A 23352-nucleotide genomic window follows, 5' to 3' on the forward strand; every position below is an offset into this window, starting at 1 on the left:
ATTCTCGAGGAAAGACTCATAGTTGAGTAGCTGAAGCATTGCTTTTAGCTTCAGTGCTTTCTTTCTAAATCCTTCTGTTGCTATATGAGCAAAGAAATTCCAGGAAGACCATTTTTTAAAAGCTTGTAACCTTTCTGCCTATCACTCAAGGAAGTGTAGCCAATTACTTAGTTTTAATTAATTACTCTTAAGTTAATTATTCATGCATTTTGTAGAGTTATGGAAGTCACATTTCCTTGACATGGGTATTTTGGACCATTAATCAACTTATCAATCAGAATTAAAGCGAGAGTTTTAATTTGTATTCTCGGATATTATAATTTTAGATCCACCCAAGACCTATACCCAGGATGGTGTGTGTTTGACCGAATCAGGGATGACGCAGTTACAGAGCCTCACAGCTACAGTTCCAAGAAGAAAACGGTCAAAACCAAAGTTGAAACTGAAGATTATAAATCAGAATAGCGTGGCTGTCCTTCAGACCCCTCCGGACATCCAGTCAGAGCATTCAAGGGATGGCGAAATGGATGATAGTCGAGGTAATACTAGTTTATCTTGTTCAGAATATTTTGCAAGAATTAAAGCATATAAAATAGCTTTTAAAATACGTATGATTTATTTAAGGGCAAATTCTGACTCCGATAACCCTTGGGGTGACACTTCTTCCTGGGTGGTCTCCTTGGAACTTGCCTTTTCAGTGTCTCTTCCTGTCCCGTGTCCCCTAAGACAGAGCTGCAGTGCAGACATCTCCAGGAGCACCGCACCTTTGAGGGTCATGGATGGGCTTGACTCTAGTTTGCTGGATGGCAGCATAAACCTTCTCGGATGCTGTGACTTGGGCACCGTGGTTAGGGTAAAGCAAAGTGTGATCGTGCATTCTAGTCTGGAAATGGAAAAACCGGCGTTAATCTTCAAGTATAAATTTGTATTCACAGATATTTACCGTAAACTACCTTTTCATAAACGTTTTCTTGGTCTAATATCAAGGTTTTCTAGCTGAATTCTTGAAATGACAAATAATTTTGGTAGTATTAAATTCAATATGAGTTATATTACTGATTATCTCTAAAGCAGATGACCACAGGCTTGTTTATTTTTAGGATGGCTTTTTGCAGCTGATTTGGAACTAAAGTAATAATTATTTTTATTCTATCAGATCTCGTCATTGAACAGTATTGAATTCCTCTGCGCCAAATGTTGGAAGTCATATTAGTGAACAAAACAAACAAAATTCCTCACTTATGGAACTTAACGTTAGGAGAAATGACGATTAATAGATGTTAATAGATAAAAAGCTGGTTACGGTGTGTTGGCAAGAGCTGCAGTAAGAAGTCGGGCGAGAGGACTCGGGGAGCACGCGGGGCGCACGCGGGCGTGGCACGTCGTTCGTGTGCCCGGCGTCTCTCCAGTTCATCCTCACGTCTCGTTTGCAGCAGCGTGTTCTGGGGCCTGTGTGGTTGGCACAGAGCTTTCCGATGCTTACGTGTGACTGATGTTCAAATACCGTTGGGTAGAAAATTTGATTTTGAGGTTTTAAGTGATTTGGGGCTTGTGAAGAAATAGTCTACGAATCTGGGAGGAATTGATCGTATTACCATCAGCTGGAGTACAGTGAAGAATTCTCGTTTCTGAGAATATTAGATGACGTCTGAAAAAATGGTTCCATAGTTACTTTGAATCTAGGAAATGCTGCATTTCACAAAACTTGAAAGGTTTCCTAATAGTTCCCGTTAGTTTCTGAAGAATGAGGTTATATAGAACCTTTTCGAAACAAACGTCAGCAAAAAGCCCTGACAAGCTTCTCCCTGTGACTACCGTGGTGAGGGATGGCGGACGCGTCTTCACCCATGCGTTTCCACGTGGGGCTGTCAGCAGCTGTGCCCCGTAGAAATGACATCGCACGTCGTATTGTGTTACACACGTGAGATTAGGTCCTACAGGAGTCTGCAGTCCAGAAGAACTTGTCATGCTCCTGTGATTTGGCAAGATCACCCCTCTTTTTTGTAGTTCTTGATTTTTAACTCTTCTGATAAGTGTGTCTTTAGGAAGATAAGTCAAAAACAATCACGTTGACATATCAGAGACAAATCCCTTGTACACTAAAAGCAGGCTCCTTTCCTCTGGGATCCGGAAACCCTGTTAGTGCAGAAAAACCCCCAAATGCTGTTGAATCGTACCCTTGAAAATCACTGGATTTGGTTGATCAATGGCACCCCAATAACCTTTAAATTAAAATCCCAAATCTGAAGAAAACAAACACACAGTGCGTCTCTTGCGTGGGAACACGCCTCCCTCTCCATCCACCCCTGCGCTGCCCCTCCCTGCGAGGAGAGGAGTGCTCAGGAGCCGGGTGGGGCGCCGGCTGGGTGGGGGCGCCAGGTGGGTGGGGTGCCGGGCCGGGCTACGTGCCCCCACAGAGAGGGAGTCGGAGGAAGCAGCCAGGGGCCTAGGTTATGATCTCCTGTACTGCTCATTGTAATTCCCTCGACTTCTTAAATTTTATCGTTGGACAGTACATTCACCCGATTTAAAATCGGGGGAAGAAAGTAAGCAGGGAGGGGTGTCTCCGGTCCGCACGGCACTGCACTCCTCCCGAGGCGGCGGCCCTGTGCTCTCGCGGCAGCGTGCGGCGTGTGCGGGCCGGTGGGTTTGCGCGTTTTCCGTTCCTTGGTCTCGCCGCCCTTTTCCCTGCCTTCGATTTCGCGGCCCCGTTTCTCACTTCCCTTCGTGCGGATGTGAGGAGCCCAGACCCCACTGACAGCCCTTGACGTTGTCTTCAGCCTGGTGCCGTGAACGGTGCAGTGAACCATCCGGCACCTTCATAACGCCGAGCCTGCGGGTGAATTCCCGCCCCGTAAACGGGTGTGTGCGTTTTGGGGGATCGGGCAGGCTGGTTTTCAGTAGGTGACATTTACGCATGGCATAAAAATCGCAAAGAATTTAGCGAGCAGAAGCCAAAGTCAGCCCTCCTCCCAGCCAGGCACTCCCCTCCCTGGAAAGAACCACTGTTTTCTCGTCACCGCCCAGAGATTGTCCGCATCCAAGTGTGTACTCATGGGACCACTTCTCATACTTGTGCAGTGTGGGGCGTTTCTCTTCACCGCGGCCCGTGGGGATCAGAAGGCCGTCGTCGAGACCCTGGATAGAAGAGACCTTCGCTTTAGTGGCACCAGTCACGTTTGGGCGAAATTTCAAACCACTTTGTGCCACCGTCAGTCTCATCAGTCAGTGTGGCTCCTTTGGCGGTCACTGTCCCTGAGAGCTCTCTCTGGAGGGAGGGTGGTCTTGAGTACCAGGTCCAGCGCTGCGGCTGGGGGCGGGGCACACACCCTCGCCAGAATCAAACCCGTAATTCCCTCTTCGCCACCGTCTCGGTCACCTCCTCGTCTTTCCTGTGCTGCACATGATTCCTGCGGCTTCGTGTCATCTTTCTTCCTCAGCCCCGTTTTGGTGGAGCACGTTTTCCGTTGTTTCCTGAGAGAGAACCTATGGAACGTGAATTCGGGGGGTTAGATACTTCCTCTGTCTTCTGAGGATCGTGTTACAAGTTGGATTTTTTTTTCTTGGTTCTTTCCACTCTCAGCTGAGCATTTGCTAAGTCAGTTATTTATCTTTTTTTTCCCCCCCCACAAGTTTGTGACTTTTTGCCTTTCCTGTTTTCTCTGTCTTTGTGGGTTTATCTTTCAAAAATAGATTGCTTTGCTGTGTCTTTAGTTGGGTTTCGGGAAGAGTGAAATTAGATACATGAATTTAGTCTTCCATCTTAACCCAAAATTCCCTCTCATAAATTTTTAGGTGGTTTTATTTTATGGTAAACAATTGGGTTTTTTGTTGTTGTTGTTTTCCTTGGTGCTTGCTAAGTTTCAGTAAGTTAACATTTCTTTTTAAACTTAGTCAAATATATAGAACAGGTGTCAGATTATTATGGAATTGGCCTCAAACATCAGCCTCATGTTATCAAAAACATTCACAAATTCTAGGAATGGTACGCAGAAAATATCGTATATAATACTTAAAATAATGGAGAAATGAGTTAAATTTAATCTTAAATGTATTTGATAACTTACAGCACAGTGTAGATCATATATAGCTTGCAAAGATTTGACCAGTGTCATGGTGTTAGAATGGCATTCTTTTCTAAGAACTGAGCTTTTGTGTGCATCGTTTAGTTTAATTGCTTACTTCATTTGGTGGAATAGTTATTCAGCAGCACTCAGGTACCACGCTAAGGTTGCACCTGTTAATAGGAGTCATAGCACCTGTTTTCATGGAGCACATACTCTAGCAAGGAAACAGACATTCAAAGAACCAGGTAGAATAAAGCGTATCGTTAAAGCACAGGATCACGCAACTGGCACGTAGCGTGTCTGAGCCTCAGGCGTTCCCCAGGACGGTGGCAGTTAGGATGCCTCCAGAAAGGTGACTAGGTGGAAGGCACAGGTTGGGGAAGGAGTGGAAGAAATAGCTCCATGCTTTCAAGGTGCTGAATTTAGCTTAGGGGCATGGCGTGAGCTAAGGCCAGAGAGTTCACAAGGGACTCTTACCTCGGGCCTTAAGTTTGAATGTCATTTTGAGGCCACTGGGAAGACATGAAAGGATTTTTAAGCAGAAAATTGATACACATTTCTTGTGAAGATTTTTTTTTTAGATTGCAATTTAAAGAGCATTTGAGAGGAGGGTAACTCGGAGGCAGGGAAGCCAGGCAGGCCTGCAGTGTGTCGAGATTGGACCAAGATAGTGGGGAAATTGAGATGTTTCTGAGAGAGCTTAATGTGTCTTCACTGTAGAGGAATTGAGGAATTGTCAGGTCCGTCCGCCAGGATTCTGGCTTCTCCAGGGTGCCTTTCCATGGATGAATGATGATAGGTGACAACTAGAAAGGGAGAAGGTTTGTCTTAAGTTAATAATTCATTTTTTGATAAGCTTTCAGTCACTAGGCAGTATCTAGTTACAGCTGGAGCTGGAGCTCAGAAGGGAGTTCTAGGCTAGAGAACGAGCTCTGGGGTTTTGGACCTGAAGCCGTAATTATAAAAGCAGGGGAATGACTTAAGTGCACATTGGTTTATAGTCGTCTTTGGGCACCGTCTCTGTGCTTCCCCTTCCCTGGTGACCGTTCCATTTCCTGGGCTCACTGCACCAAGTCGCATGAGTCCCACAGCCCCTGGGGACTTCCCCATCCCTGTCTGTACTTTCCCTGCCAGCTGGACGCACGGTTAGCGTGGCTCGGCGGCCGCTTTGCTATGTATTTCCTGGTACAGAGGATTTATGTACTTGATAAGTTTTCCTAATTTTATCTGTACATTTGCTTTTTTTCCAGAAGGAGAACTTATGGATTGTGATGGAAAATCAGAATCTAGTCCCGAACGGGAAGCTGTGGATGATGAAACTAAAGGGCTGGAAGGAGCAGAGGGCATCAAAAAGAGAAAAAGGAGGCCGTACCGACCAGGTATGGCGCCCGCGCCCTGCCTGTGGTCCCATCCGACCTTGGTTGCTCCGAGGACAGCATGTGTCGAGGGCATCGGTTATAGTTAAGGGATCAGGGTGACACACAGCTGCTCAGCAACTCTAACGAAAACTCGTGTTTGTGAATTAATGGACTAAGCTACTTGAATATGCTCTTCAGGCGACACATTCTTTAGGTTGAGTATGTGGTACCTTCACAGTGAACCATTATTTAATGCCTTATCTCACGTGCGATCCATTCTAGTAAATGCTTCACTAGCCTGGTTTTTGTGGCTGTGTACTTCTGTAAGTCTTTTAATTTTTAGCATTCACTTTCCAATATTTTGTTTTTGAAACTTACTTCGGTGTTTGTGTAGAAGTCCCAGTAAGTGTACCAGACGAAAGTGATGTGTCAGGGTTCTTACGCCTCCACAAATTTAGAGTCTGGTTAATACTGTGATGATAAAGTGCTCCCCTATTTCTTCTCTGCCTCGGGAGTAGAGAGAAAAGCTGTCTTGCTTGCAAATTATATGCACCTTTTTGGAAAAAATTATTGAAATGGTCAGAACACAGATCCTGTCAGCTTTCTTTAGGCAGAGTTCGTTAACGTCTGTTTACCAGTCAGTGAGCCCGTAAGCTGAATCAGTTCAACCCTTATTCTTCTGATTGCCTCTGTTATTGATAAGGGTGATCCCAGTGCCTATGGAGGTGTAAGGAGAGACCTTCTCACTGTGTTCTGTAAGGCCTTAAAAGCTAGCCTGCCTTACAGGTGAGCCACATCTGTGATAGGGCCTCTCCTAGCATCATCCAAATCGCTGTATGAAAATGATATCATTTCTTCCTAATTACGAGGCTCACAGAGACACCGTTTTAGACACTGCAGGTTTCTTTCTCTCTCACACATGGGAGTCATTTGTCCCTCTAACTGAGGGCCCCATTAGGCCACAAAGTATGTCGTTAGCTGTATCATAGGACAGGAGCTGTCAGTGTTGGCCATGCATCAGGCTCGATTCAGGCACTTTCCACTGTTTATTTCATCCTTACAACTTCACGCATGAAGAGGTACTGTCATCACCCCTGTTTTACCAGTGGGGGAACCGAGAAGTCGAATAAGTCAGCAGGGTCAGGCGGCCACCAGAGTACAGGGTTTGGCGCCAGCGTGCATGCTGGTCAGCGCAGAGCCGTGTGCGCCGTGCCTGAGGCCCCTGCAGGAGGAGACAGCCAGCCCTCAAGTCCTGCGGGTTTTGTTTGGATCATCTAGTGTCGTCTGTGCCTTGTCTCTGTTCTCCTTCAGCTGATGTGCAAATAATTCCAGTGACGGTACATGAGTTACTAACGTTTGTGAAGTAAACAACACTCAGCTTCATTTAGAAGGAAGCGCGTGGGGTCTTTCTGTTCTGTAATGAGTTTTTATTCCTGCTTGGTTAGTGATAAGGTCACACTAGGTCTACCCTCTTTTATTTGCTGGCTTCCAAACTCTTGTATTTTTTGCATGCAAATGAGATGATTGACTTAAATTAGCCCCTGTCGAATTTGGGAACTGCCTCACTGTCGAAGGCTGAGCCATTTCTCCCGAAGCAGAAATGAGCCGCTCACCTGGCCACCCGTTTCTTCCGGATAGGTATCGGCGGATTTATGGTACGGCAACGAAGTCGAACCGGGCAAGGAAAAGCCAAGAGGTCGGTGATGAGGAAAGACTCCTCGGGCTCTGCTTGTGAGCAGCTGCCGCCTGGCAGAGACGATGGTACGGTGCCGATTCTGCTTGATGCAGCCCCTTTGCCTCGACATCCCTGGTGACAAGAACCGCCCTAAATAATGCTGCCTTTTGGCTGCTTATGGTCAGGTAGCTCACACTCGTGGTTTAGAAATTAGGTTTGATTAGGAAATGATTTAAATCCAGTACACTTTTTTTTTTTTTTGAGATTTTTTAAATCAGTTCCCTTTTTTCTTACGTGAGATATAGTTTAGGGACTGAGTCAGGACGTCGGGTACTTTCTGGCCTCTCCCCAAAGGCCTTTCTGGGACTGCCTTAGCCACGTGATGTAAAACGGGAAACTTTTAGACTATTTAGTTGAAAGTGACAGCATACCCCAGCAGTTAACAAAATTGTGCGATGTCTTAGAAATACATCTTCCAAATAGTATTCTGTCTTCCCCACTGAGAGCTTCAGAGAAAGCTAAATCGTTGCTTAAGCCATAGCTTAAGAACTGGTCGTGACGCCGACTTTGCTGTCTGTGTGGTCACTTACATGTTTTAAATGCCTTCATAGGGCAGGGAAAGGAAGATAGATGTTTTCAGCATGTGCTCTGAATAGAGTTCTCCCGTTACTGTGGGATGTGGTTTTGACCTATGAATTAATAAAAATCAGACATCGCTGCACGTTTTTAAAAGAAAGCACCATAAAGATTTTGAAGAAGTTTCTAATAGAACTCACTATGGCTGTAATAAGCCCTAGTTTAAAAATGTAGGTTCAGTGAAACTACCTTTTGTTTTCCATCTGTGTCCCTCTATTTCGCCCTCCAAATCTGTTTTATCTTTCAGTTCCGTATTCTGTTCCTTCACCGTGGAGTTTTTAACCTACTAACATCTTCCCCTTTTCTGGACGGCCTTTTTGGTCTCGTAGTCTCTCTCTACAGCTTCCTCCTGGTTTCAGGTGTCTTTCATTTCTCCACGAATCTCATGGATTTGGAATATCGGGTACCTAGAGCAGCCTTTGCACATCCAGTTCTGCTCTGTATCTCTTGCTCCGTCTCCTAGTGCCTCATTCTGTTGCGTTTATTGTGCGAGGTAGATGTGTGTGTGTGTGTGTGTGTGTGTGTATTTTACACTTTACTGTGAGTTCATATTCTTTAGAACATTCTCTGAACTTTTTGAGAATTGAATCGAAGGTGGCTTCTTTTGGAGAACATTTGTATTTGTCACTTACAGGAAGACGAGGTGCTCCTACCCCGGGATTTCCTGATGCACCTCTATTATACAAATTCAGGTTTCCTACACATTAGGGCTGTGTTGAGTTTATGAATTCTCAGGGAAGGTTTTCATTTTTAGCCTTTCTACCCAGCACCAAATTCCATGACAAGACAACAAGCAGATTTCTCTGCCCTTGGTGGAGGAGGCGGTGGGGTGGGGAGGAGGAGGGGGAGAGTGTGTTTCTTGTTAAACCAGCCCTGAGCATGGACTCCTTCATGCAAGGCACCTCCGGTCAACCGTCACCTTGGGGAGTGGCCTTAAACTTCGTCTTCTACTCCCCATTCCTCATGAGGCTCTGGAAACTCGGGTTCAGGGTCACTGGATTTTAGCAAAATTTCGGAGAGTTGTATTTGGTTCTTTGCTTATTTCTGTGGTTCTTGTTTTACCTTAATTTTTGGTCTTTGAGAATTCTTCATTTTCTGGCTAGCTTACTGATATTTTTTAAAAGGTTATTTGGGAGATGTTTGTCCACTATTTTTGGTCGCTTTTAGAAGAGTAAGTCCACTCACGAAGTCGGCCAGCAGAAGTGCCCACACTGATTTTTAGAAGGGAGGTGCCATTTGCCCTGAGAAGTAGACAAAGGTCTCATCTGAATGCCCACTTATCTGCTTCAAGTAGTGTACTTGTTCCTTTGCTAAGTTCATAGTCCAAATTTTTGTTTTATTTCCATTTTTCTGTTTTAAGATCAAGCATTGCGTGTTGAGCATATTCACAGATAGTCTCATATTATCACAATGTGTATGTACTACAAATACCTAATTTGCAATAAACCTCAGAACTTGGAATTTCTGGATTAATGGACAGATTTTTTTAAGAGATTTGTTGGATATTCCACATAAATCCTACAAAAAGGTTGTACTGCTAAATTCCCCTAGTGGTGTGTGAGTGTCTGCGTCCCCATACTCAGAGCGTTGGGCAGTTTCATATTTAAGTCTTTTAACAAAGTGTTTAGGTTAGAAAAACAAGTTTCAGTTTTTGCCAGTAAGGAAATACTCATTAACAGACAACAGATACATGCCGATACTAAATAGACATGAAATGAAATTTTTATGATACTTAAAAGTTACTAAATAAACTTCTTCTAGATCTTTTGTAAAAATCTTGTTTGCCAAGTCAGTATGCTGTGCATACTTAAACTTACACAGTGCTGGATGTCAATATATCTGAATAGAACTGGAAGAAAAAAGATAAAGCTAAGCTTGTGTGTATGTTGGTAAGCTATGTCATTACTTTGGGTGGATTTGTCTGAAGATTTTAAGTACCACATATTCATAAATGTGACTGTTGTTTCAGGCTGGAGTGAGCAGTTACCGGATGCTCTAGTTGATGAATCTCTTTCTGTTGCCGAGAACACTGAAAAAATAAAGAAGAGATACCGCAAAAGGAAAAATAAGCTCGAAGAAACTTTCCCTGCCTATTTACAAGTAATATTTTGCTTTACATTCTATTATGTAGTTTGTTATCGAGAAAAGTGTAATGTGTTGTGCTTCGAAAAATAGCTTTGTTGTTTTTGTCAGTTTTTTAACTTGTTCGTTTTTAATTAGTCATCATAAATGTCATTTTTACCTTCTAGGGGCCCAAAAAAATTAACGTTTGCCTTTTTTTGAGCTTTGACACATTTCAGAGTTTTTTTTATCCCAGTTTTTCACTTCAGAGTATGTCATAAAATACACAGGGACACTTTGGGCTGAGAAAGCTGACTCTCCAGAAGCAGTCACACGCGCGTGCTCCCCAGCCCGGTCCGTGCACCCCCTTTGCCAGTGCCGGTTGCTGCGGCAGTGTCCCTAAGGGCAGCCGGGCCGCCAGCCGCCGAGGTACAGTTCTGAGTCGATTCCCACTTCCGGGGGCCAGTCAGCCAAAGATTTAAGCAGAATTGGTTTTGTTTTCTAGCATATACATCAGAAAATATCCCTCAAAATGAACGAATTGTGTTCGATGGGTGCAGACGATGTGAGAATAGATGTTCTTCTCATTCCTCTCGTAAACAGTAGGTCACGGGAGAGTTGAAGGCCATGTGCTATGCTGGAAGGGCCTGTGTTAGAAACAGGACAGAGCTCAGACACTGGCCAGTTTTGGGTCCTGAGCACGTTCATCTTCCTGGGCCTCTGTTTCGTCCCGTGTACTGTTTGAGCCGGAGCAGTCCATCACCGAGCAGCCGCCTGACTTCAGTGTCTGCGCCCGACCGCTCGCCTGATACACCCTCCTTCCCACGCAGCTGTGGCCGACGAACATGCCTCTTCGTTGCTTGACTTGTGTTTATTTTTTTACCTTAATTTTCCAGTTGGCTATTACTAGTTTAATAGTAACATCCATGTTCCTTCAGTCAACATGTGACCTCGCCAGTTTTCTTTGTCAGCAGCGTCCCGGGCTGAATGCCACTCTGCTGCCCGTTAACTCTGTGGCTACATCCGTGTGACCCCGTGTCCTCATCGTGGTATTAAAATCGTGGTAATACCTGCTGCACAGAAATGTCGCGAGGCTAAATAATAGAATTATGCACGTAGGGTGCTTAACTCTGTGCCTTAAATATTGTCTATCTTTAATAAACGTTTTTTTCCCCCTATATTCTCATCAAATCCCCATTCATCCTAGCTTTTTGGCTTTTAAAAATACATAATAGTAATTTTACTGGTCAGGAAATAGGCCGGTCCGTTGTTTGGGGTGCCTTTAGTTGCGTCCTTTTCGTTGTCTCTTATTCCGCCCACCTCCTTTCTCGATCATCCTTCCTGTGAGTGTGCGTAGATGCCACCCTTGCCCGCAGGACCCCGCTGTAATGTGTCATCTGTATTTAGGGCTTTAGCTATGGAAGCCTGCAAACTGGCTGTTTTATACATTAGCAAAAGGGCCTTTATGAGCAGAGGCTCTGATTTCCTGATTGCTGCTGTAACCTCGATCTCCTGAGCTGGGTGTACCCTCTGGTGCCCAGGTGTAATTCCTCTGGCGCATGCCAGTAATATCTGTTTTGGGGGCGTTAGGGGTTGTGAAGGAAGCCTTTGTGATGGTATTGTTTCTTGGACATCTTGTGATGGCAGTTGTGTTTTTTCCCCCACCATCAATTGGGGGGATACACAGCGACAAAAAAACCCACTAGGAATTCAGTAACAGTATTTTCTAATTTTTCTTTATGAATTAAATGTCAAGACAAACTGTGAATAACTGCGTGATTACCCAGTAGAAGTATGTGTACAGCCTGCCGACAGCTCAGGGTGCCGCCGGCCTCAGGAGCCCTGTCGGAGGCCAGCGCGCTCTGGGAGTCCCTGACCCCACCGTCCAGTCAGCCACGTGGCCAGTCCACGACGTTAGCCACAGGACGTGAAGAGCCACCGAATTAATAAGAGTGTTAGCTTTTGATAAACCACCTGTAAAATCATCGTGAGAAGTGTAAAGAAAAATTCTTGCTGAGGGCAGTCTCAGATTTCTCAAATTTATACTGAAGTCATTAAATAAGTGGTGTCTCAAACTCTGCGGTGCTTTCTTCTAGTCAGCGATTTTCATAATGATAAAAGCATTGTGGGTCTAAGAACCAAGCCGTCTGCCTCCCAGTGACCTAGCTTTGTGGATTTTCAGGTTTATTTTTCAAAGTGAAATAACTTGTTGGTTTAAAAAATGTGAAAATTTCAAATCCAGCATCCCGTCACCTCTCTCAGACTTCATACCCCTCCTCCTCACCCCTGGTCCATCCCGGGTCAGCATCGTTGCCAATCTGGTGCTCCGTCTTTGAGAACCTTTTTATAATTTATAATGTATTTTTGCGTGGTCCTAATTGTCTTGGTTTGTACTTTATGTTTAGCTAGACCTGCCACTCAGCTTGCTTGCTTTTTATACTGTATTTTAGTGCTTCTCTTTGACAGCGTAGCTCTGTATCCTTTTTAAAGATCGCCATATTGTATTTTGTTATAGGTATCTATAATTTATTTAGTCACATGCCTTTTGACAGACATCAGGGCTGTGTTCACTTTTTGGTATAAAAAACGCTGCCGCAAACCTTTGTCACGTATGTGTCTTCGGCAAGAATGTGGTAAATGTTGACGGTGGCTGCAAAGCTGCGCTCTGCGAAGGACCCTTTTCCCGCAGACCACGCTGCGGACAGCAGACCGAGGCACAGTTGCTGGTTAAAGGAGGCGAAGGGATCTTTGTCATCTTGTCGCCTCTTGAGTAGTTCAGGAGCCCTGTTTGCAAGTCTGGTCTCTAGAATAGAGCAAGTTAACGGAGACGTGTTAATATGAGTGAGTGAGTTAAAAGCCAAACGCCCTTAATAGCAGTGCATTTTTGTGCACACAGTATGGTTAAAATGACCATGAAAAACTTTCAGATTTATAGCATTAAGTCTTTAACATGGTTATATGAATCAGTAAGAGATTACTAAGTCTACTTGAAGTCTGTATTAGAGCTGTAGATAAAACCATTGCACTATCCTCCGTATGTAATCTATAAATAATAATAATAACATTCATGAAGCTTTAGTTTTCTTATGAATTAATAGTATTGTAGATGTAGCAATCTTTAATTTTAATTGTAGCCTAATCTCTTGGAATTATCGAATTACTATTCTGCTGTTGCTGGAAATATATTTGACAGAATCGTGTGATATTGTTTGCATAATTTTATTTGTCTCTAATAACTGAACTACAAAAATCATACTTTTAAAATAAGCGGACTCTATATAAAACAGTTGACAGGATATGTCTGTATTCAATTTCTGTATTATAAATACCAAGCTTTCCTGTGATTGCCACTTTCTTGTCGAAAACGATGACAATTACCTGCTGCCGTTTTAGAATTGTATAACTAGGTCGGTCATTTTCGTGTGTCTTATCTTTCCCTAGGAAGCTTTCTTTGGAAAAGATCTTCTAGATACAAGCAGACAAAACAAGCTAAGTGTAGATCATCTATCGGAAGACGCAGCTTCGCTCTCATACAAAACAAACATGAACGCCAGTTTCTTGGATCCTTCCTTCGACCCTCTCCTGAGTTCATCTTCAACCCCAGCAAAGCCTGGAGCTCATGGTACGTGCCATCCTTATCACGTGACATTCATCTGCCTTTCAGTGAAACCTTTGACACGCTTTAGGTCGGCTTCATAGGCAGTTTTAAAATCAACTTTATTGAAGTGTAAATGCAACTATGTTTAAGTGGACAGGTCTCTAAGATTTGGCAAATAAATTTATCTGTGTAACTGCCGCAAATGTCAAGAGTTAAACAACATATTGATCTGGATGAGAGCAGGTAAGGACTTAACATATTTGCCCCGATTGAGGAACAGTGCTCTAGATTAAGTGAACATAGGTAGGGACCGTTTAGAATCAGAGAGGTATGAGAGCTTAATGCGGGTATAAGGTGGCGCTATCATCGCCAGCGCTGGGAATGTAACCGGTTGGGTATAGAAGGTTGTCACCTTTTTTCCTGACTCCTAGGTTTTTGTCTTACTAATAATTATAAGTTAATGTTCTTCTGACAGGCTTTCTTTTTTGCCATTATGTTTCTTGCTCAATTAATTTTATAAACTCAATTTAGAAAATAATTTTAAGACAATCTTCCACTGAACGATGACTCGATACATTAAGTAGTTATGGCTTTATTAACTTGGCATTATCCTGGATTGAAATATAGGCTTTTATTTTTTTATTTTTACTTTTAAAAGAATTAGAAACAGTCTTACCCCCTCTTGTACGCATGCTCACATTCAGTCTTACTGTCGTCTGTGAGGATATTGAAGTACTGTTCTAAAGGCCATGCTTTTAATTTTAGCAGATCGTTTGATTTTAATTCTGTGTTTTTAAGTACTTAAACTGCTCTTATCCATGTCAATATGTTGTTAAAATAACGTATAGTGAAAGATCTGTGGGTCCTTCAAAGGATATCTTACTATTTAAGGATATTATAAAAGTCATGACTAGCCATTTAAATACTTCAGTAGAAGTTGTTTGCACTTGAGTTTTTATAAGGTAGAGAACTGAAATTGGACAGAAGACATTGTGACAGGGAAGACATCAACGCATGTTATTTTTATTCCTTTTCCTTTATTTAAAGTTGTTTTTTCCACAAAATTACTAAAAAGAGAATGGTTTAATGGTAAAGCCAAAATATGGACAACTAGAGTAACGCCCGTATCCAAACCTATATGAAATGTAAAATTTTTTGGAGTTTCATCTTTTGGCCTTTTTAATGGGAAATTTTCAAGTAAATTTTTTTTTTTTGCATTTCATTCAATATAATCCATTACATCAGTTTTAATGATTCGTTGATAAGATATAAAATCTTTCTTCGGGTAGGAGTGATTTTATTGAACACGGTCTATTAAAAAATGTTGGTTATAATTTATGTAGTAGAATGTCATTGGTTTAAAAACACACACTAGATGACCCCCCTGAAAGAATTATCCAGAATTTTTTCTTTCAAGTGTACTGTTGTCGGGAGAACACATTACTGAAATAATTTTATTTCCCTAAAAACTTTGTGAATATTTGGGCGTACAAAGTTTACATTTGCTTTCCCTTTGAGAAGTTATAATATTCTTATGTATGTGTGAATTCTGTTTGAGAAGTGTATGTTCAATGGGACAAGATCGTTAGTGTTTCACGGCAAGATTAAGCCAAGATCGTTAATTTCATGTCCACCTTCTCTTTTTTTTTTTCAAGTAAAAATACAGTTGAAATGGATTTTCTAAATCATATGTTTCTTAAATGACTGATACATTACTAAAGCTAGCCTAAATAGTTTTCTACTTGATTAGTCCAGAAACCCTTGGAGTCTTCCTTGAATTTTTAATATATCCACACATTTGTCTCTGCCTTCAGAATATGTCCCATGATCTCCCTCCCATGATAGTGCAGGCTGTCACCACCCCCTGCTGACCCGTCCCCAGACTCCAGCTGTTGCCTGCCTTCCCCACCCCCACCCAGCACCCAGTGTGCAGCCTTTGTGCGTCAATCATATCGTCCCCTAGCCCTCAACTTTCCATTACGCTTCATACCTCAGAGTAAAGCTGCGTCTTCATGGCCTGTGACTCCACACCTCCTGGCTGTGTTGTCTGTGGTGCTACAGCCACTCTGTCCCCCATCTTCACATCTCCCAGATGTCATTTAGAGTCACACATGGTCACGCATGTCCTTTCGAAAGGCCTTCCCTGACCACAGCCCCATGTCTTAATCCTCTTCCTTTGTTTTTTAAAACCTTTGCAGCGCGTGTGTTGATGTCATTGTTCACCCCTGTCTGACCCTTCTGAGAACATAAGCTCTGTGAGGGCGTCTGCTTGGCTTTAGGCACTTCTGCAACCCCAGTGTCTGGAACAGTGTCTACTGACATAATCCGTGGACCTGGTTCTGGGGGTGCTCAGATACTTTTCAAATATGTGAGTGAGTAGCCAGTAGTAAGGTGAAGCTGAAGTGGGCCGGAACTAAATGGTGTTTGGTTTGTACTTTACAAGGAATTTCTAAATAATGGGCTTGAATTTCATATTTTGCCTTCTGTGTTTTATTTTGCAGATGTCACTTTTAGAGATGCTACCTTCTTAATGAAATTTTTTGCTTGCTTTCTCATAGAATTTTATTTCACTTTTATTGCCTGTGGGTCTTTATTTTAAATTCTTTTTTGTTGTTAGTATAAATTAGTCACAAAACAAAAAGTCTTAATTTTTAATGTTTTGTTATTCAAAACATTGGAGTGCCTTTTCTATGAAAAATCCTCCACTTTAGAAGTAATCATCTTCATTTTTTATGATTCTAGCACTTATGTCATCATCTGCTATGTTCGAGATAGGTAGTGAATGGTTGAATGAGCAAGGGTGTTTTAGAATTTAGGAAAATATTGAGACTTTAATAACACGCTTCCTGTGTTTAGGTACTGCCGATGACCCTTTAGCCGATATTTCCGAAGTCTTAAACACGGATGATGACATTCTTGGAATAATTTCAGATGACCTTGCAAAATCAGTGGATCACTCAGGTATATGTGAATGCTGTTTGCCCAGTGTCTGATATATGTATGATACAAGCGAAAGGTATATGTGTATGAAACAAGTTTATTTTTAACTCTGAAACTAGAAAAAAAAATTTTTTTTTTTTTTGGTCAGTATGAAAGAACTTATCGTTTAATGTGATCTCCCTCGACTCTTCTGCTTGGGAAGGGAGGGAATAGCAAGTAGCTATTTTCTGTTGTCTTTCTAATGGCATCAGATTTAAGGCTCACGGCCTTAAAGTCTGGCCGTGTCGTGCTCCCGCCTTTGTCTGCCTTGTCCCTCGCGTCCCGCTCCTGTGGTAATCATCCGTTTTATTTGGTTTGGGTCTTGTAGGTCTTGATTTATGCACTTTCCAGGTTGAGAGCTCGTCTTTTCCATTTGGTAAGACACTGAGCGATGGGTGACGGCTGACTAGAGTAGTCTTTTTTATAGTGATTTCGGCTGAAACAGCCTGTAGGTGCATGCGTATTTGTTATAGTGCTAATTTGTCACTAATCCATACTTTGCTTTTCCCTTTGTGTCTGCAGCTAACGCGTGGTACAGCTGTACTGTGCTTTGGACAACTTTTAGTAGCTTTTTTTTTAATTTAACGAATGGTTTTATTTTTGTTAATATATAGTTTATAATTTTACCCAAATGTTAGCTCCTGATACAAAATCAAATATGAACAGGCTAAATTTTACTTTTAAGTAGTAGTAATATGGAGAAAGCATGGTAAAGGGATTAGATTACAGACCACTTTTATATGGCTCTTGTTTAAAAAAAGAAAAAAGTTTCTATGAGATGAAGCACATTATGTCATAAACATGATCTACATCTTGTTTTGACACTACAGAATATTTCAAAATGTGATCTATAGTTGAAATCATTCTCAAAGATAATGTTTACTAAACACTAAGAATTGTAGAGCTTTTCATTAATTCTTGTGAAACTTATCCCTACTGTTTCACGTGCTGCGTATGGTAGTTGAACTACGCGTTTGAAACAGCTGTTTTCCAAGTTAAAGCAACTATTCGTGTATCGAATGTTTTACACTGAATATTCTCTTAGGTTCCGTCTGAGTAATGTGGTGCTTATTTTTGTGGAAATTAGCACTTTAGAGCCAGAAGTGTTCTTCTGTTCCTCAGAAAATGCATTTATTTTATTAAAACATAGCTTTGAAGTGGCACCTAGTTTTATAAATACATTGTGCCTGAATTTTACTGATTGACTCTCCAGATTTGTGGAAGAATCCTGGTTAGTTCGCAGCCATTCTTTTCATTGCTCCGTCTTAATTGTGTATTAACGCGGGTAAATGTGTCATGCCTTTCGCGTGAGCGTTTAGAATCCACCTTTTAATTTTTTTGCCTTGCTCCTCCAGCAGGAATAGATATGGGGCCTGTCGCTGATGACCCTTCCTCTCTGCCTCAGCCAAGTGTCAATCAGAGTTCTCGACCATTAAGTGAAGAGCAGCTCGATGGCATCCTCAGTCCTGAACTAGACAAAATGGTCACAGATGGTAAAATATTTGCCCTACATCTAGGCTTTCTAAAAGACATGAGTAAATATGACTTTCAAAGACTTCTGCATGCTTACTTACAATTTAACTTCTGATCATTTCTATGACAAATGCTTTTTTGTATCAGTACAGTTAAATAGTAGTTGTTAATATTTTCATTTCTTTATTTTATTCTAGGAGCAATTCTTGGAAAGTTATATAAAATTCCAGGTATTTGTGCTCTGATTTTTTAATTTGTGAAAATGGCTTTCCCTGTTTGGCTGTCGCAGACTTTTAATCTCATCACCGTTACAATTTTTCTCTCACAGAGCTTGGAGGGAAGGACGTTGAAGACCTGTTCACTGCCGTGCTCAGCCCTGCGACCGCTCAGCCACCTGCGTTACCGCAGCCCGCCCCGCCCCCCGCCCCGCAGCTGTTGCCCCTACACAACCAGGGTGGGTCCACGCATGTCTGCACATGTGTGTGCGCATCTGTGCATGCGTGTGTGTGTGTGCACGCATGTCCTCTGAAGCAGGGCTGGCCTGGTCCCTTCGTAACGACACATGCAGACTGAGAGAAAAGCCCTCTTTCGTGATGACAGAAAACGTTAACCCGAATTTATCTCGGTCACCGTCCTACCTCCCTGAAACTCCGGGAAACCTGTGATCCACTTTGTGCCCAGACGACTGCTGGCTCTGCCGGCTGTGGGGAGAGCGTTTCAGAGCCAGCCCGTGCCCCTTCCGCAGTCCCGCTCCACGCGGTCCTTCCCGCGCCCATGTTTGGGAGCCGCTGCCGCCCCCCGCCTGCCTCCTCACTTGCGGTCTGGCCTCAGTGCCACTGGTGTTTCCCCGGCGGTTAGCAGGTCCCTGCCCCCACCCCCACCTCAAGCCCCACGCTTTCGTTCGTAGCATGCGGTTCAAGTACAAGTTCCCGTTTGGGTGGTTATGGTCTCTTAGACCGCGGGCTCCTTCAAGGGTAGGCCTACCTGACCCGTCGCTGTGTGCCCTGCCCCAGAATCCGTGCTCAGTACGTACTTCCAGCGCAGGTCAGTGACCGTTCTGCCACCGTCAACTGCGACATTCCCGATCTTGTGGAAATATGCCTGTCGTTTCATCGGTTTCCTCTTCAGAGCTAGCTGCTACGTAAAATAAGCTTCGAGCCTTAATTTTTCCGTCCTCTCGAGCCCTGGCTCCTCTTGGCCTAGAGCCGGAATGTGCCGGTTCAGATGGGCACGGAGGTGGCGCTGCAGGCGGGAACTCTCTCAGAAAGGGGTCTGGCGTCGGTGGTGGCTGTTTTTGACGACTTGAGCAGAGGCTCATTTCTCTCTGTCCTGTTGCCGCTGCTTCATGATTACATGCTGGACTGAACAGCTGACACATTTACAGAATCTCACGCTTTCTGCACAATTCTGTGCAAATAATTCAACGGTGTCTTTACTACCGATGTGCATATGTGAAAAGTCCCGTAACGCACGTAATGAAAGTGGTTTCCACCGGTTCGGCCTCCGGACCTCCGTGTCCCGTCACGTCTGCTGGGCCAGACGTGCAGTCTTCGTGGGGGCGACGCGCTCACCGTGAGAGCTGCTGCCGTCACTGCCCCCCTGGGCCTCCTCATGATTCAGGACTCTTTAGCCTGTCGCTTCTCAGCGTACGGAAAGGATCTGTTTCTCTGTTTTCTGAAACCGAAAGACTGTATTTCAGAAATCAGATCAGTTAAGGATGTGGTCCTTTGTCAGAGGTTTTACAGTCATCATTTAAATCATTTCACTGTGTCGCATAATTCGAGTCACTAAGATTTCGACATTCACATTTGAAGAAATAGTTGAAGGATAAGTCGTGATCGGGTCCCGTGTAGGGTGACTCAGGCGTTTAAGAATGGCAGCAGCATCGTTTTCCAGAGCAGAGGAGAGCGAAGCGGCAGTGTCGAAGGAGGCGGAACCGGCAGACGCACGCTGGGGCTCGGCAGCGTTTGGAGATTGGACGACGGCGCAGCTGCCTTTTCTCTCCGGGGTCCTGAGTGCCATCGAAGGCCGCGTGCGGGCGGATTGGCCCGGCGCGTTGTGTTGGCCGCGCAGCTCTGATGTGAATATTGGAAACGAACCTGAGACCAGATGATTTGTGCTGTGGAGTTTACCACGGTGGAGACTGAGGCGAAAGTTTGGTTCGTGTAGACGTATCTGCAGAGCTCACCGAGGGGAAGGGGCGGAGAGGAGAGAATGCTGTTAGGCTGAGCGGAGCTGAGCCACCGAATGGTCGCGAGGGCAGAGGGGCGGGCACGGGGACCCAGCTGGGCCGTGAGCCAGCGTCCGGAGCGCGTCCGTCGTGCCTTGAGCTGGAAACGGAGCAGGGAGGACCGCGCGGCAGCGCGTGGTGCAGGCGGAATGGGTTCGGTTCCAGGCCATGTTCAGTCAGTTCGAAATGGGGCGTGGCCAGTGTTCTGATGCAGGCGGTGACAGCCGTGCGGGGCTGTGGCCGGAGGCGAGGAATTACCTGTGTGTTGATACTCATCCAAGGTGTGGGAAGTCTTCTCCAGAGGACTACAGATCCACCGTAGAGTGCAGACCCTTGAGCTTTGTAAAATTAAATGTCATGAGTTATGCGTTCACCTCGTGCGGTTTGTGTTAGGTGTGCAGTTATAACGTCCTTTCCTCCTTGTAAGGGTTAGTGACGGTGAAAAAGGCAGTGACAGATTGGGACACCGAATGAGGAGCAGGGTCTTTGGAACAGGTTGTCAAGTGGGTCAAATGCCTGACAAATGTCTCATTGGACAGGAAGGTCGTTGGTCACCTGGAGCAGAGTGACTGCGATGAGGCGGTGAGGGAGGGCGGCAGAGTGTGGCGTGTTGTCGACAAAAATCTAGAAGGTCAGAGAGCGGGGGAGGGAATTTCAAGAAGACTGAGACAGAGAACTTGAAGTCACTGTGGGCGAAGGTTAGAAAACTGTTCAATTCTTACCGTGATTCCCACCTTGAAAAAGGTTACTTTTATAAACTAACGTTTATAAAAGAGACGGGGCGGGGTAGGTACTGTGGACTCTAACTTCTGGAGGGTCGTTGGGCGTAAATGGAGCTCCACGTGAATAACTCACATGGCGGGGTCGTCGTGAGGATCAGCGGCTTGACACCCACGAAGCTTGCTGTGGTGAAGGGTGTCATCGGTGCGGGCTGCTGTCCCGCAGCGTGTGGGGACGGCGTGTTGTCCTGGCAGCCCTTAGTGTTGACGGATGGCTGCAGAATGGGCCACATCCTCACTCCAGTAAAGAAGCTTTTGTTTATCCTCGCTACAGGAAAGACATTTGATACTTCTCAATAAAATCTCACACTCCTTAATGGAACCTGTTTTCGCTGAAGTCGGAAAGAGAGCATTTGACTTCGAATAAAATCAGAAATCTCACTCCTGATGCTTGGAGTGACCTCGAGCGTCCTGAGACACTTGTCGTTGTGGAGCCCTGTCCAGTGGGCCCGGCTCTGCCCTTGAGTAGGATAAGCCTTGACCTCGACGTCCTTGAGACAAAGCCCTGAGAACCTGCTGGTGCTCAGCCTCAGTTCTCACGTGGCCGCTGGAGCGCTGCGCTTCGCGGTCGTGGCAGTCGGAGGGTCGTCCTGCGTATAAAACCTTGTGTGGGCGACACTGGTCTGGTTGGTTTTTCTTATGGTGGCGCAGCGGTCACCAGGTCAGGGGTTCCCTGTCATTAGCCCAAGCGCTCAAGCGTTCGCCAGTTCCGTAACTACTTCCCGTGTGTAACTGGTGACGCGGACCTCGGTACGTTGTCTCTCTAGAGTTTGTCTCGAAATTGGGAAAGGTGTTTGAAGGTCCATGAAAAACAGGTGTGGTTTTGTTGTTTGCTTTTTGGCTGGAAATTGGTCAGATGAGGACGGCAGAAGGTCTCAGTAAGGGTCGGCGTTACGTGCTTGAGCGTGGCGGAAGCATGTCGTGGCTTTATTATGGCGCACTGGTGTCTGTCTAGAAAGACGATGAGTATTTCAAGCTTGTGAATAAGCTGGGATGAGCTAAAATGCATTTGGAGCTGAAACCCCAAGTAATGAAAATTATGTCAAAATCAGAAGGCGTATATTTTTAACAGCAACGATGTAATTGATAATGGTAGATGAAATATTGCTTGTTGTTCCAAACTATTTTCGAGACTGTGCCAATTCAGGAATCATAGATGGTGTTTTTGTGTTAACAGAAACAAGAGTAAAATAGAAGAAAATCTGCTTGTAAATTTTGAATGAAGATGGGAAAGAGTATTTGTTAAAACTTACTAGCGTTTACTGAGATTGACTTTTTTTCTTGAGCTAATACAAACTGAGTAATCACAGGATATCAGGCACTAGGCTGAGACCTGTACATACATGATGTCGGCCACATTACAGAATACCTTCATTTTACAGAAGTAGTGATTTCTGCTTCTAACAAGAAGCAGAATTAAGATGCAAGCCCAGGGCTGTCAGCCTCCCACTCACACGCTGTCTCCAGTGTACCGTGGCGAAGTAAACAGGATTATAGGGACCACATTTCGAAATTTTATAAGCAGTCGCTCTTTGAGCAATATTTTACAACATAACATTGAAAAAATATCCAGCTTCTAAATAGCGTTACAAATTGTTATTTAGAGGTATTCCTGGTGCTTTTCCGCTTACGAATAATGTGCAAACCGGATTGTTCTTTTTTTCTTTTAAGATGTCTTTTCACGAATGCCACTCATGAATGGTCTCATTGGACCCGGCCCTCACCTCCCGCATCCCCCTTTGCCTCCTGGAAGTGGACTGGGGACTTTCTCTGCCGTGGCACAGTCCCCTTACGCTGACGCCAGGTATTGAAAAGCCTTTGCTTTCTGTGGAAACTCAAGTAATTTTCGCTGCGTAAATGCCAGTCTGTTACTGTGCCCCCGGTATCAGCGCGCGTTACATTTATCGTGGCCTTTGCTGAAAGTCTTCAACCATTTTAGCTATTTCGTAATAATCGGTTTTAGTGAAATCGTACTTAACCATAGTGTTGAGGAAGTTGTTTTATGTTTGTGCAGTAACGTTGTTCATTCTTTGCCAGGGACAAAAACCCGCCGTTCACCCCCATGGCTGGTGACCCTCACGGCCCCTGGGTGCCGGCCACTGCCCCTGCGGAGGGGGACAGTGACACACTGTCCAGCGCCCAGAGGAGCACACTCAAGTGGGAGAAGGAGGAGGCGCTGGGGGAGATGGCGACGGTGGCCCCCGTCCTGTACACGAACATCAACTTCCCCGGCCTGAAGGCCGAGTTCCCCGGTGAGTGCCGGCCCATGTGGCCACCTCCTGCGCACACGGTGACGCGTTCTGGTTTTCTGTCTGACCGTGGCAGGGGGGCTCTGCGCCGGGGGGCTCCCCCACACTCCGGAGTCACCCACGTTTCCTGAGTCCTAGGCCTGCGTCCCCTGCATGTTGTCCAGAAGTCCATTTCGGTGAACGCCGAGTGCACGTCTGGCTCCCAGCAGCCTTTCTGAGCACGTGGAGTCAGTGTTGGGCCACGTGC

The 23352-nt window shown here is 44.6% G+C and overlaps 1 protein-coding gene across 1 annotated transcript in view; it reads left to right on the plus strand.

The window, feature by feature from the left end:
- KMT2C (lysine methyltransferase 2C) overlaps positions 1-23352 on the plus strand; it is a 208530-nt gene that overhangs the window by 141686 nt on the left and 43492 nt on the right. The window contains exons 23-33 of the mRNA XM_039861293.1: positions 327-539; positions 5318-5446; positions 7064-7186; positions 9706-9836; positions 13239-13419; positions 16252-16356; positions 17730-17867; positions 18045-18077; positions 18176-18301; positions 22528-22660; positions 22894-23108. Of these exons, the coding sequence (XP_039717227.1) occupies positions 327-539; positions 5318-5446; positions 7064-7186; positions 9706-9836; positions 13239-13419; positions 16252-16356; positions 17730-17867; positions 18045-18077; positions 18176-18301; positions 22528-22660; positions 22894-23108 (1527 nt within the window). The remainder of the gene's footprint in view (positions 1-326; positions 540-5317; positions 5447-7063; positions 7187-9705; positions 9837-13238; positions 13420-16251; positions 16357-17729; positions 17868-18044; positions 18078-18175; positions 18302-22527; positions 22661-22893; positions 23109-23352) is intronic.

This window comes from Pteropus medius, unplaced genomic scaffold (assembly GCF_902729225.1).
Source record: "Pteropus medius unplaced genomic scaffold, Ma_sr-lr_union100, whole genome shotgun sequence".
Classification (NCBI taxonomy): domain Eukaryota; kingdom Metazoa; phylum Chordata; class Mammalia; order Chiroptera; family Pteropodidae; genus Pteropus; species Pteropus medius.